Here is a 15683-nt window from a genome sequence, read left to right as displayed (position 1 = left end):
TCTCCTGTGTGTATGTGTGACAGACTGGGGGATCCCCTCTCCTGTGTGTATGTGTGACAGACTAGGGGAACCCCTCTCCTGTGTGTATGTGTGACAGACTGGGGGATCCCCTCTCCTGTGTGTATGTGTGACAGACTGGGGGATCCCCTCTCCTGTGTATGTGTGACAGACTGGGGGAGCCCCTCTCCTGTGTGTATGTGTGACAGACTGGGGAATCCCCTCTCCTGTGTATGTGTGACAGACTGGGGGAGCCCCTCTCCTGTGTGTATGTGTGACAGACTTGGGGATCCCCTCTCCTGTGTGTATGTGTGAGACTTGGGGATCCCCTCTCCTGTGTGTATGTGTGACAGACTGCGGGATCCCCTCTCCTGTGTGTATGTGTGACAGGCTGCGGGATCCCCTCTCCTGTGTGTATGTGTGACAGACTGGGGGATCCCCTCTCCTGTGTGTATGTGTGACAGACTTGGGGATCCCCTCTCCTGTGTGTATGTGTGAGACTTGGGGATCCCCTCTCCTGTGTGTATGTGTGACAGACTGCGGGATCCCCTCTCCTGTGTGTATGTGTGAGATAGGGGGAGCCCCTCTCCTGTGTATGTGTGACAGACTGGGGGATCCCCTCTCCTGTGTGTATGTGTGACAGACTGGGGGATCCCCTCTCCTGTGTGTATGTGTGAGACTGGGGGATCCCCTCTCCTGTGTATGTGTGACAGACTGGGGGATCCCCTCTCTTGTGTGTATGTGTGACAGACTAGGGGAGCCCCTCTCCTGTGTGTATGTGTGACAGACTGGGGGATCCCCTCTCCTGTGTGTATGTGTGACAGACTGGGGGAACCCCTATCCTGTGTGTATGTGTGAGACTGGGGGATCCCCTATCCTGTGTGTATGTGTGAGACTGGGGGATCCCCTCTCCTGTGTGTATGTGTGACAGACTGGGGGATCCCCTCTCCTGTGTCTATGTGTGACAGACTGGGGGATCCCCTCTCCTGCGTGTATGTGTGACAGACTGGGGGATCCCCCCTCCTGTGTGTATGTGTGACAGACTGGGGGATCCCCTCTCCTGCGTGTATGTGTGACAGACTGGGGGATCCCCTCTCCTGTGTGTATGTGTGACAGACTGGGGGATCCCCTCTCCTGTGTGTATGTGTGACAGACTAGTGGATCCCCTCTCCTGTGTGTATGTGTAACAGACTGGGGGATCCCCTGTCCTGTGTGTATGTGTGACAGACTAGGGGATCCCCTCTCCTGTGTGTATGTGTGACAGACTAGGGGATCCACTCTCCTGTGTGTATGTGTGACAGACTGGGGGATCCCCTCTCCTGTGTGTATGTGTGACAGACTGGGGGATCCCCTCTCCTGTGTGTATGTGTGACAGACTGGGGGATCCCCTCTCCTGTGTGTATGTGTGACAGACTGGGGGATCCCCTCTCCTGTGTGTATGTGTGAGACTGGGGGATCCCCTCTCCTGTGTGTATGTGTGACAGACTGGGGGAGCCCCTCTCCAGTGTGTATGTGTGACAGACTGGGGGATCCCCTCTCCTGTGTGTATGTGTGAGACTGGGGGATCCCCTCTCCTGTCTGTATGTGTGACAGACTGGGGGAGCCCCTCTCCAGTGTGTATGTGTGACAGACTGGGGGATTCCCTCTCTCGTGTGTATGTGTGACAGACTGGGGTATCCCCTCTCCTGCGTGTATGTGTGAGACTGGGGGATCCCCTCTCCTGTGTGTATGTGTGACAGACTGGGGGATCCATTGTCCTGTGTGTATGTGTGACAGACTGGGGGATCCCCTGTCCTGTGTGTATATGTGACAGACTGGGGGATCCCCTCTACTGTGTGTATGTGTGACAGACTGGGGGAGCCCCTCTCCTGTGTGTATGTGTGACAGACTGGGGGATCCCCTCTCCTGTGTGTATGTGTGACAGACTGGGGGATCCCCTCTCCTGTGTGTATGTGTGACAGACTGGGGGATCCCCTCTCCTGCGTGTATGTGTGACAGACTAGGGGATCCCCTCTCCTGTGTGTATGTGTGACAGACTGGGGGATCCCCTCTCCTGTGTGTATGTGTGACAGACTAGGGGATCCCATCTTCTGTGTGTATGTGTTACAGACTGGGGGATCCCCTCTCCTGTGTGTTTGTGTGACAGACTGTTGGATCCCCTCTCCTGTGTGTATGTGTGAGACTGGGGGATCCCCTCTCCTGTGTGTATGTGTGACAGACTAGGGGATCCCCTCTCCTGCATGTATGTGTGAGACTGGGGGATCCCCTCTCCTGTGTGTATGTGTGACAGACTGGGGGATTCCCTCTCTTGTGTGTATGTGTGACAGACTGGGGTATCCCCTCTCCTGCGTGTATGTGTGAGACTGGGGGATCCCCTCTCCTGTGTGTATGTGTGACAGACTGGGGGATCCATTGTCCTGTGTGTATGTGTGACAGACTGGGGGATCCCCTGTCCTGTGTGTATGTGTGACAGACTGGGGGATCCCCTCTACTGTGTGTATGTGTGACAGACTGGGGGAGCCCTCTCCTGTGTGTATGTGTGACAGACTGGGGGATCCCCTCTCCTGTGTGTATGTGTGACAGACTGGAGGATCCCCTCTCCTGTGTGTATGTGTGACAGACTGGGGGATCCCCTCTCCTGTGTGTATGTGTGACAGACTGGGGGATCCCCTCTCCTGTGTGTATGTGTGAGACTGGGGGAGCCCCTCTCCTGTGTGTATGTGTGACAGACTGGGGGAGCCCTCTCCTGTGTGTATGTGTGAGACTGGGGGATCCCCTCTCCTGTGTGTATGTGTGACAGACTGGGGGATCCCCTCTCCTGTGTGTATGTGTGACAGACTGGGGGATCCCCTGTCCTGTGTGTATGTGTGACAGACTGGGGGATCCCCTGTCCTGTGTGTATGTGTGACAGACTGGGGGAGCCCCTCTCCTGTGTATGTGTGACAGACTGGGGTATCCCCTCTCCTGTGTGTATGTGTGACAGACTGGGCGATCCCCTCTCCTGTGTGTATGTGACAGACTGGGGGATCCCCTCTCCTGTGTGTATGTGTGAGACTGGGGGATCCCCTCTCCTGTGTGTATGTGTGACAGACTGGCGGATCCCCTCTCCTGTGTGTATGTGTGACAGACTGCGGGATCCCCACTCCTGTGTGTATGTGTAACAGACTGGGGGATCCCCTCTCCTGTGTGTATGTGTGACAGACTGCGGGATCCCCACTCCTGTGTGTATGTGTAACAGACTGGGGGAGCCCCTCTCCTGTGTGTATGTGTGAGACTGGGAGAGCCCCTCTCCTGTGTGTGTATGTGTGACAGACTGGGGGACCCCTATCCTGTGTGTATGTGTGAGACTAGGGGATCCCCTCTCCTGTGTGTATGTGTAACAGACTGGGGGAGCCCCTCTCCTGTGTGTATGTGTGAGACTGGGAGAGCCCCTCTCCTGTGTGTATGTGTGACAGACTGGGGGACCCCTCTCCTGTGTGTATGTGTGAGACTAGGGGATCCCCTTTCCTGTGTGTATGTGTGAGACTGGGGGAGCCCCTCTCCTGTGTATGTGTGACAGACTGGGGGAACCCCTCTCCTGTGTGTATGTGTGACAGACTGGGGGATCCCCTCTCCTGTGTGTATGTGTGAGACTGGGTGAGCCCCTCTCCTGTGTATGTGTGACAGACTGGGGGATCCCCTCTCCTGTGTGTATGTGTAACAGACTGGGGGAGCCCCTCTCCTGTGTGTATGTGTGACAGACTGGGGGAACCCCTCTCCTGTGTGTATGTGTGACAGACTGGGGGATATCCTCTTCTGTGTGTATGTGTGACAGACTGGGGGAGCCCCTCTCCTGTGTATGTGTGACAGACTGGGGTATCCCCTCTCCTGTGTGTATGTGTGACAGACTGGGGGATCCCCTCTCCTGCGTGTATGTGTGACAGACTGGGGGAGCCCCTCTCCTGTGTATGTGTGACAGACTGGGGTATCCCCTCTCCTGTGTGTATGTGTGACAGACTGGGGGATCCCCTCTCCTGTGTATGTGTGACAGACTGGGCGATCCCCTCTCCTGTGTGTATGTGACAGACTGGGGGATCCCCTCTCCTGTGTGTATGTGTGAGACTGGGGGATCCCCTCTCCTGTGTGTATGTGTGACAGACTGGCGGATCCCCTCTCCTGTGTGTATGTGTGACAGACTGCGGGATCCCCACTCCTGTGTGTATGTGTAACAGACTGGGGGATCCCCTCTCCTGTGTGTATGTGTGACAGACTGCGGGATCCCCACTCCTGTGTGTATGTGTAACAGACTGGGGGAGCCCCTCTCCTGTGTGTATGTGTGAGACTGGGAGAGCCCCTCTCCTGTGTGTATGTGTGACAGACTGGGGGACCCCTATTCTGTGTGTATGTGTGAGACTAGGGGATCCCCTCTCCTGTGTGTATGTGTGACAGACTGGGGGAACCCCTCTCCTGTGTGTATGTGTGACAGACTGGGGGATCCCCTCTCCTGTGTGTATGTGTGAGACTGGGGGAGCCCCTTTCCTGTGTATGTGTGACAGACTGGGGGATCCCCTCTCCTGTGTGTATGTGTAACAGACTGGGAGATCCCCTCTCCTGTGTGTATGTGTGACAGACTGCGGGATCCCCACTCCTGTGTGTATGTGTAACAGACTGGGGGAGCACCTCTCCTGTGTGTATGTGTGAGACTGGGAGAGCCCCTCTCCTGTGTGTATGTGTGACAGACTGGGGGACCCCTCTCCTGTTTGTATGTGTGAGACTGGGGGATCCCCTCTCCTATGTGTATGTGTGACAGACTGGGGGATCCCCTCTCCTGTGTGTATGTGTGACAAACTGGGGGATCCCCTCTCCTGTGTGTATGTGTGACAGACTGGGGGATCCCCTCTCCTGCGTGTATGTGTGACAGACTGGGGGATCCCCTCTCCTGTGTGTATGTGTGACAGACTAGGGGAACCCCTCTCCATGTGTGTATGTGTGACAGACTGGGGGATCCCCTCTTCTGTGTGTATGTGTGAGACTGGGGGATCCCCTCTCCTGTGTGTATGTGTGACAGACTGGGGGATCCCCTCTCCTGTGTGTATGTGTGACAGACTGGGGGATCCCCTCTCCTGTGTGTATGTGTGACAGACTGGGGGATCCCCTCTCCTGTGTGTATGTGTGACAGACTGGGGGATCCCCTCTCATATGTGTATGTGTGACAGACTGGGGGAGCCCCTTTCCTGTGTGTATGTGTGAGACTGGGGGATCCCCTCTCCTGCGTGTATGTGTGACAGACTGGGGGATCCCCTCTCCTGTGTGTATGTGTGAGACTGGGGGATACCCTCTCCTGTGTGTATGTGTGACAGACTGGGGGATCCCCTCTCCTGTGTATGTGTGACAGACTGGGGGATCCCCTCTCTTGTGTGTATGTGTGACAGACTGGGGGATTCCCTCTCCTGTGTGTATGTGTGACAGACTGGGGGATCCCTTCTCCTGTGTGTATGTGTGACAGACTGGGGGATCCTCTCTCCTGTGTGTATGTGTGACAGACTGGGGGAGCCCCTCTCCTGTGTGTATGTGTGACAGACTGGGGAATCCCCTATCCTGTGTGTATGTGTGACAGACTGAGGGATCCCCTCTCCTGTGTGTATGTGTGACAGACTAGGGAATCCCCTATCCTGTGTGTATGTGTGACAGACTGGGGAATCCCCTATCCTGTGTGTATGTGTGACAGACTGGGGGATCCCCTCTCCTGTGTGTATGTGTGACAGACTGGGGGATCCCCTCTCCTGTGTGTATGTGTGACAGACTGGGGAATCCCCTATCCTGTGTGTATGTGAGACTGGGGAATCCCCTCTCCTGTGTGTATGTGTGAGACTGGGTGATCCCCTCTCCTGTGTGTATGTGTGAGACTGGGGGATCCCCTCTCCTGTGTGTATGTGTGAGACTGGGGGATCCCCTCTCCTGTGTGTATGTGTGACAGACTGGGGGATCCCCTCTTCTGTGTGTATGTGTGACAGACTGGGGGATCCCCTCTCCTGTGTGTATGTGTGACAGACTGGGGGATCCCCTCTCCTGTGTGTGTATGTGTGTGACTGGGGGATCCCCTCTCCTGTGTGTATGTGTGACAGACTGGGGGATCCCCTCTCCTGTGTGTATGTGTGACAGACTGGGGGATCCCCTCTCCTGTGTGTATGTTTGACAGACTGGGGGATCCCCTCTCCTGTGTGTATGTGTGACAGACTGGGGAATCCCCTATCCTGTGTGTATGTGTGACAGACTGGGGGATCCCCTCTCCTGTGTGTATGTGTGACAGACTGGGGGAGCCCCTCTCCTGTGTGTATGTGTGACAGACTGGGGGAGCCCCTCTCCTGTGTGTATGTGTGACAGACTGGGGGATCCCCTCTCCTGTGTGTATGTGTGACAGACTGGGGGAGCCCCTCTCCTGTGTGTATGTGTGACAGACTGGGGAATGCCCTCTCCTGTGTGTATGTGTGACAGACTGGGGGATCCCCTCTCCTGTGTGTATGTGTGACAGACTGGGGGATCCCCTCTCATATGTGTATGTGTGACAGACTGGGGGAGCCCCTTTCCTGTGTGTATGTGTGAGACTGGGGGATCCCCTCTCCTGCGTGTATGTGTGACAGACTGGGGGATCCCCTCTCCTGTGTGTATGTGTGAGACTGGGGGATACCCTCTCCTGTGTGTATGTGTGACAGACTGGGGGATCCCCTCTCCTGTGTATGTGTGACAGACTGGGGGATACCCTCTCTTGTGTGTATGTGTGACAGACTGGGGAATCCCCTATCCTGTGTGTATGTGTGACAGACTGGGGGATCCCCTCTCCTGTGTGTATGTGTGACAGACTGGGGGATCCCCTCTCCTGTGTGTATGTGTGACAGACTGGGGAATCCCCTATCCTGTGTGTATGTGAGACTGGGGAATCCCCTCTCCTGTGTGTATGTGTGAGACTGGGTGATCCCCTCTCCTGTGTGTATGTGTGAGACTGGGGGATCCCCTCTCCTGTGTGTATGTGTGAGACTGGGGGATCCCCTCTCCTGTGTGTATGTGTGACAGACTGGGGGATCCCCTCTTCTGTGTGTATGTGTGACAGACTGGGGGATCCCCTCTCCTGTGTGTATGTGTGACAGACTGGGGGATCCCCTCTCCTGTGTGTGTATGTGTGTGACTGGGGGATCCCCTCTCCTGTGTGTATGTGTGACAGACTGGGGGATCCCCTCTCCTGTGTGTATGTGTGACAGACTGGGGGATCCCCTCTCCTGTGTGTATGTTTGACAGACTGGGGGATCCCCTCTCCTGTGTGTATGTGTGACAGACTGGGGAATCCCCTATCCTGTGTGTATGTGTGACAGACTGGGGGATCCCCTCTCCTGTGTGTATGTGTGACAGACTGGGGGAGCCCCTCTCCTGTGTGTATGTGTGACAGACTGGGGAATGCCCTCTCCTGTGTGTATGTGTGAGACTAGGGGATCCCCTCTCCTGTATGTATGTGTGACAGACTGGGGGATCCCCTCTCCTGTGTGTATGTGTGACAGACTGGGGGAGCCCCTCTCCTGTGTGTATGTGTGACAGACTAGGGGAGCCCCTTTCCTGTGTATGTGTGACAGACTGGGGAATGCCCTCTCCTGTGTGTATGTGTGAGACTGGGGGATCCCCTCTCCTGTGTGTATGTGTGACAGACTGGGGGATCCCCTCTCCTGTGTATGTGTGACAGACTGGGGGATCCCCTCTCCTGTGTATGTGTGACAGACTGGGGGATCCCCTCTCCTGTGTATGTGTGACAGACTGGGGGATCCCCTCTCCTGTGTATGTGTGACAGACTGGGGGATCACCTCTCTTGTGTGTATGTGTGACAGACTGGGGGATCCCCTCTCCTGTGTGTATGTGTGACAGACTAGGGGAGCCCCTCTCCTGTGTATGTGTGAGACTGGGGGATCCCCTCTCCTCTGTATGTGTGACAGACTGGGGGATCCCCTCTCCTGTGTATGTGTGACAGACTGGCGGATCCCCTCTCCTGTGTATGTGTGACAGACTGGGGGATCCCCTCTCCTGTGTATGTGTGACAGACTGGGGGATCCCATCTTCTGTGTGTATGTGTGACAGACTGGGGGATCACCTCTCTTGTGTGTATGTGTGACAGACTGGGGGATCACCTCTCTTGTGTGTATGTGTGACAGACTGGGGGATCCCCTCTCCTGTGTATGTGTGACAGACTAGGGGAGCCCCTCTCCTGTGTATGTGTGACAGACTGGGGGATCCCCTCTCCTGTGTGTATGTGACTGTCCCTCCCACGGGCCGCAGTGGGGGGGGAGAGATAGTTGGGAGGCTCCTGACACTCTGCTCAGCATGCGCACAGCGGCTATTCACGGAAGACAGAGGGGCTAGGAGAATGGCCATGCCCCCTAAGTGACTAAATCTGGAGGCGTGGCTTGCCGAGGCATCATCCCCTCTAAGCCACTCCCTTTCCCTCCGAGGCCACGCCCCATTTTGGACGATGGTACGCCAGAGTTCCGACTTCACCTTCCTCAATGTTGGGAGGTATGCCACCGTATTAGGGACAGTTGGGAGGTATGTGTGTATGTGGGACTATGACAGTCTTAGGGGGCTTTTGTCCTGTGTATAACTGTGGTCTGTCCCCCCAGGTGGTCTTTATAACAGAATACGTCTCTTCTGGGAGTCTGAGGCAATTCCTAAAGAAGACCAAAAAAAATCGTAAAACAATGAATGCCAAGGTGAGTCTATGCCGCTCCTGTTCTCCGGTATATGTGTAATACACCAGGCGGACGTGGTGCCATGTATTGTGGCACTGTCTTATAGACATTGCCGGGCATGAACTGCCACTGTGCTTCCGCTGGTTATTTCCGCTGACCAGGATCCAGACCCGACCCCTCAAGTCAGTAATACAAAACAAAATCACATATGGCTCTTTTAGAACTTAGGGGCTGATGTACATTGCATGGATGTATCAATTATGCGAGAAAGCTCTGTCCCTGCGATGACTCTCCGCAGCATAATCGGGGTATTTGTTTGTAAAAAATACCCAGATGTCCATCGCTACTGCCACCAGGGTGTCCCCCGCTGCCGCAACTACCCCCTTGCCACAAACAGGTGCTCATACTTACCAGTCCCAGGAGCCGGTGTCCGCTGCTTCCAGGAGGCTGCCCGGCGTGGAAACCTGCTTCTGTGCTGTGACACCGGGTGCTTTGCAGCGTCACTTTACTGTACAGAGGTCACAGCGCAGCACACGGCGGATCTGGTATCCGGCAGCACTCACCGGTGCACCGATCCCCAGCTCCTGGCACTGGTAAGTATGTTTTGTCTTGTTATTTGTTCTCTTTTGATCACCAGACCCCGGTCCCGCACAACTTTCTCTGCCGGGGGGGGTAGAGAAAGCTGGGCACAAGGCTGCGTATTGCGGTGCTGCCCTGTGATTACGCCAGCTGGAGGTGGCGTTATTATCACAGGGCACACTGCCGTGTTTTCTCACATTTTTGTTTTGTAAATTCTGCCATATCGCAGTTTCCATTATAAGTATGGGGAATGCGATGCGGGTTACTAAAAAAAATGGGTTTGGAGCAGTTTTTCATGAAAACTGCTCCAAATGCCCTTTAGTTCATTCAGGTGATACTAAAATAATGTGAAAAGGGGGTGAAAACAGAAAACACCTTTTTTCACATTTTTTTTGTAAAAATAATGTTAATAAATCTGCCCCTTAGTACAATACATCTGCTCATCCTGCTTTCCGAATCTTAACTGGCATCGGTCCCTCCGTCCCAGGTACTCACTAGCTGTCACACCCGTGTGCTCCACCTGCCGGTATGGTATTCTTCTACTGGTGCACATACACCTGTCTCTATCACTATCACCCCCGAGGCGGGACTCCTCCCAGGTGCATACCGTTATATTCCTGTAATAGGGACCGCTCTCACTGATCTAACTTTGTGTAACTCTGAATTGTGTCCCAGGCATGGAAGAGATGGTGCACACAGATCCTGTCAGCGTTGAGGTGAGATATAGCCCACAACAGGTTCTAACATGTGTATGTGTATGGGGGGAGACTGGCACTACCACTGTGTATGTGTACAGGAGAGACTGGCATTATCACTGTGTATGAGTACAGGAGAGACTGGCACTATCACTGTGTATGAGTACAGGAGAGACTGGCACTATCACTGTGTATGAGTACGGGGAGACTGGCACTATCGCTGTGTATGAGTACAGGAGAGACTGGCACTATCGCTGTGTATGAGTACAGGAGAGACTGGCACTATCGCCGTGTATGAGTACAGGGAGACTGGCACTATCACTGTGTATGAGTACAGGAGAGACTGGCACTATCACTGTGTATGAGTACGGGGAGACTGGCACTATCGCTGTGTATGAGTACAGGAGAGACTGGCACTATCGCTGTGTATGAGTACAGGAGAGACTGGCACTATCGCTGTGTATGAGTACAGGAGAGACTGGCACTATCACTGTGTATGAGTACAGGAGAGACTGGCACTATCACTGTGTATGAGTACAGGAGAGACTGGCACTATCACTGTGTATGAGTACAGGAGAGACTGGCACTATCGCTGTGTATGAGTACAGGAGAGACTGGCACTATCGCTGTGTATGAGTACAGGGGAGACTGGCACTATCGCTGTGTATGAGTACAGGAGAGACTGGCACTATCGCTGTGTATGAGTACAGGAGAGACTGGCACTATCGCTGTGTATGAGTACGGGGGAGACTGGCACTATCGCTGTGTATGAGTACGGGGGAGACTGGTACTATCACTGTGTATGAGTACAGGAGAGACTGGCACTATCACTGTGTATGAGTACAGGAGAGACTGGCACTATCGCTGTGTATGAGTACAGGAGAGACTGGCACTATCACTGTGTATGAGTACAGGAGAGACTGGCACTATCACTGTGTATGAGTACAGGAGAGACTGGCACTATCGCTGTGTATGAGTACAGGGGAGACTGGCACTATCGCTGTGTATGAGTACAGGAGAGACTGGCACTATCGCTGTGTATGAGTACAGGAGAGACTGGCACTATCGCTGTGTATGAGTACGGGGGAGACTGGCACTATCACTGTGTATGAGTACAGGGGAGACTGGCACTATCACTGTGTATGAGTACAGGGGGAGACTGGCACTATCACTGTGTATGTGTGCGGGAGAGACTGGCACTATCGCTGTGTATGAGTACAGGAGAGACTGGCACTTTCGCTGTGTATGAGTACAGGAGAGACTGGCACTATCGCTGTGTATGAGTACAGGAGAGACTGGCACTATCGCTGTGTATGTGTACAGGAGAGACTGGCACTATCGCTGTGTATGAGTACAGGAGAGACTGGCACTATCGCTGTGTATGAGTACAGGAGAGACTGGCACTATCGCTGTGTATGAGTACAGGAGAGACTGGCACTATCGCCGTATATGAGTACAGGAGAGACTGGCACTATCGCTGTGTATGAGTAGAGGAGAGACTGGCACTATCGCTGTGTATGAGTACAGGAGAGACTGGCACTATCGCTGTGTATGTGTACAGGAGAGACTGGCATTATCACTGTGTATGAGTACAGGAGAGACTGGCACTATCACTGTGTATGAGTACAGGAGAGACTGACATTATCGCTGTGTATAAATACGGGGGAGACTGGCACTATCACTGTGTATGAGTACAGGAGAGACTGGCACTATCACTGTGTATGAGTACAGGGGAGACTGGCACTATTGCTGTGTATGTGTACAGGAGAGACTGGCACTATCGCTGTCTATAAGTACAGGAGAGACTGGCACTATTGCTGTGTATGTGTACAGGAGAGACTGGCACTATCGCTGTCTATAAGTACAGGAGAGACTGGCACTATCGCTGTGTATGAGTACAGGAGAGACTGGCACTATTGCTGTGTATGAGTACAGGAGAGACTGGCACTATTGCTGTCTATGAGTACAGGAGAGACTGGCACTATTGCTGTGTATGAGTACGGGAGAGACTGGCACTATTGCTGTGTATGTGTACAGGAGAGACTGGCACTATCACTGTGTATGAGTACAGGAGAGACTGGCACTATCACTGTGTATGAGTACAGGAGAGACTGGCACTATCACTGTGTATGAGTACAGGAGAGACTGGCACTATCGCTGTCTATAAGTACAGGAGAGACTGGCACTATCGCTGTGTATGAGTACAGGGGAGACTGGCACTATTGCTGTGTATAAGTACAGGAGAGACTGGCATTATCGCTGTGTATGAGTACAGGAGAGACTGGCACTATTGCTGTGTATGTGTACAGGAGAGACTGGCACTATCGCTGTGTATGTGTACAGGAGAGACTGGCACTATCGCTGTGTATGAGTACAGGAGAGACTGGCACTATTGCTGTGTATGAGTACAGGAGAGACTGGCACTATCGCTGTGTATGTGTACAGGAGAGACTGGCACTATCGCTGTCTATAAGTACAGGAGAGACTGGCACTATTGCTGTGTATGTGTACAGGAGAGACTGGCACTATCGCTGTGTATGAGTACAGGAGAGACTGGCACTATCGCTGTGTATGTGTACTGATAATGTCGATTTTATCTTAAACCATAAAGCTATACCTCTAAATACACTTTTACCATGGAGCCGCTGCGGCCGCTAGACTTAATACACACGCTACGCACTTTGTACGCTATTTGCGTAGAGTCCCGTACCTTGTACAAACTTAGCGTACAGACGCCGCGCTGGGGGTACAAAGTACACACAGCGCGCGCACACACACTTGATAAACTTTAAACCTTATTAGTAATGCAATGCAATGATGTTACACCTTAAACCTTACGCAGCGCTGACGGTATAAAGTACCCGCAGTGCGTACACACCTTATCAATACACTCTTAAACCTTATACAGTTAGGTAATGTAATACGCTTTAAACCCTAGCAGGGAAAAGAGGACACAACACCGATTTGTAGTTAAACACTGGGCCCCGAAACCTCAGCGTATATATCTGGAAGGGGATAACAATACAATTTATACACTACAAAATACAACAGAGTAAAATGGCTACAGTCAATTGTACATACGTGAGAATATTCGCTTGCGCAACCTGGACCAGTCCTCCGCTCATCAAGTAGATAGCGTTCAGAGTCTTCTGACCGGCCAGGCAGCATCAGGCTTTTTATACACTACTTCCATAAGCAATACAATGGATACTGTAATCCCTTTGTCCATTGGACACAGAGATGCATCTTTACATTACAGGAGAGGTCATAGGTTGATTTGAAAAGGTGGGCGATGTCTTTCCCAACTGCTCTTGTGGGTGGTCTCCTCTGGATTCCCGCCGCATACATAATATACAGTAAATACAGTTTATATCTATATTCTACTTCTGCACATAACTATACGCAGGAACATGCGATCTTCCTCTAACCAACACTGGAATGTTACCCTTAAAATACCCTACAGCTGGATACTAGACATCACCCTATAACCTTAGTCTGTCCCTTCCTATCATGCAAAGGTGAATCCCTTAGTCCTGGAATAATTTAAACTGTCGATACTTGCTGATGTGGTGCAGGGGGGCTATGTGTACAATGTGCACTATTTGGGTTAAATATGTAATGTTTTGATAACCCTCTATGCGCTCACAAACTCCGCCGTAAATACCCATACCACGCGCAGGACCGCGGGAGCGATCATACGCAAATTGCAGATATGTGCACGCGCGGCGGAACAAGTGCACGTGCAGCGGGCATGTGTGTGTGGTTAATACGTGGTGTGTGTGCTACAATATTTTTCGACTTTGACAGTCCACCCTTTGGCAGTCAACAATAACTGCCACTATCTAAACACTAAACAGAAAAATATACAATACAATATCTTCAGATGATTGGATGGTAGGAGGAGAAGTGTAGGCGGGAAATGTATGACCTAGTGGGATAGTAAAAGCATGTATGTATGGGGGGCGTGGCTTTGGTGGACATGGAGTAGCACACAGGCTGTGTGTCTCTCCAGCTGCAATATCCTGGTATCCCATCCTGTGTCCCCCCCTGGGCCTGCAAACCGCCCCAATACCTGCAGGACAGTGTGGAGGTGCCCCTGTGCTGCTCTGGGACCCATCTGTACTCCATCCGCTGTGGCAGAGCGACTCCAGTGTGCGGGGGTCCGGGGCCTGCTGAACCACGTGAGGCACCGCCTTCCCCACGCTGAGCTCCTGCACCCGGCTCCCATCTGAGCGCTGCCTGCGCCGAGGTCCGTGGCTTCCCCTCTGCCGTTGCCGGGGAGATTGCTTCTCCTCCCTTGCTCTTGCCTGTGCTGGGAGCGTCTCCGAGCGGTCCCCGGCCGCGGCGCTGCCACGTGACCCGCTGCCGCTCTCCCCGCTCGCTCCGGTGGCCCCAGCCAGCCTGAGCTCTCCCGCACTGCCTCCTGAACTCTGCTGCTGGGGGAAGAGGTACACGGGACAGCTGTGTGTTATAAGTGCCTGTGCCCTCCCCACAATATAGTAGCTGTCCTGCCCTGCCCTGTTCTGTTTTATATAGGGACAGGGAACAATATAAGTGCTGCCCTGCCCTGCTCTGCTCCGCATAGGGATTGGGAGAGGTGCAGTATTAACCCCTGGAGGGCCTACTTGTTGCTTTGTCTCAGCATCCCACAAGGCATATCTGGCCAAGATCCACGCTACATGTGTCCCTCATGCTGAGGAATATCCTGTTGTGATTTATCATTCTGGGCTAGCAGAGGCTGATTATTCTGATACGCTATATCAGGTCTGGCCAACCTGTGGCTCTCCAGCTGTTGTGACACTACAAGTCCCAACATGCCTTGCCACAGTTTTGCTATGAGGTAATGCTAAAACTGTGGCAGGGTATGCTGGGATGTGTAGTTTCACAGCAGCTGGAGAGCCACAGGTTGGCCAGGCCTGCGCTATATGCTCACTGGACAGTTTTGATATACTACACTTACCCGCAGGCAGCGACTGGGCAATTCTGATATACTGCACTACATTATTCTTTGGCCGCCCCTGGACAGTTTGTGATATATTTTTTACTATACTTTCTTGCCATCTGCCGTCCGCTCGGCTATAATGGTCAAACCGCATCAGTCTGCCGCGGCTGCTGCGAAGTTAGAGAAGTTTGCCAGAAATCCTCCGACGCGGTCCCAACAGGGGGTTGAGGTACGGTCGACCTCGACACCGCCTTCTCCGTCGGCAAGCTCCTCATCTGTGGAGGCCACCGATACTGCTTTGCAAAAGGTGCTGGATGCGGTCACGGCCAGTGAAGCCCGCTTGGCCAACAGGATCGGTCAGGTCCAGGCGGACTTATCCATTATACACCACGACCTCCAGCGGGTGCGCGAGAGGGTCGGTGAAGTGGAGACGCGCATCTCCACGCTGGAAGATACGGTTACGCCTCTCGATAGACGCACTTCTGCTCGGGAGTCTCAGATGACGGAGGTACATAAAAAGATGACGGATATGGAGGAGAGATTGCGACGTAATAAGGTCCGTTTCGTCGGACTTCCGGAGAAAGAGGAGGGTGCTTCCCCTGAAAAATTTCTTGAACGTTGGCTGTTGTATGCATTCGGAGCGGAGGAGTTCACCTCACACTTTGCAGTGGAGCGCGCCCATAGGGTCCCGATGCGTCCATTACCTCCAGGGGCACCACCCCGTACGTTTATTGCCAAACTCCTTCATTATCGGGATAGAGATGT

General features: G+C 53.2%; 1 protein-coding gene across 1 annotated transcript in view; it reads left to right on the top strand.

Annotated features, from left to right (window-relative positions):
- Positions 1-15683, top strand: part of NRBP2 (nuclear receptor binding protein 2) — a 315133-nt gene that overhangs the window by 151990 nt on the left and 147460 nt on the right. The window contains exons 4-5 of the mRNA XM_063921103.1: positions 8634-8723; positions 9957-9997. Coding sequence (XP_063777173.1) covers positions 8634-8723; positions 9957-9997 — 131 coding nt within the window. The remainder of the gene's footprint in view (positions 1-8633; positions 8724-9956; positions 9998-15683) is intronic.

Source organism: Pseudophryne corroboree, chromosome 5 (assembly GCF_028390025.1).
Source record: "Pseudophryne corroboree isolate aPseCor3 chromosome 5, aPseCor3.hap2, whole genome shotgun sequence".
Lineage (NCBI taxonomy): Eukaryota > Metazoa > Chordata > Amphibia > Anura > Myobatrachidae > Pseudophryne > Pseudophryne corroboree.
The sequence above is the reverse complement of the archived record's forward strand: the minus strand, read 5'-3'. Positions and strand labels throughout refer to the sequence as shown.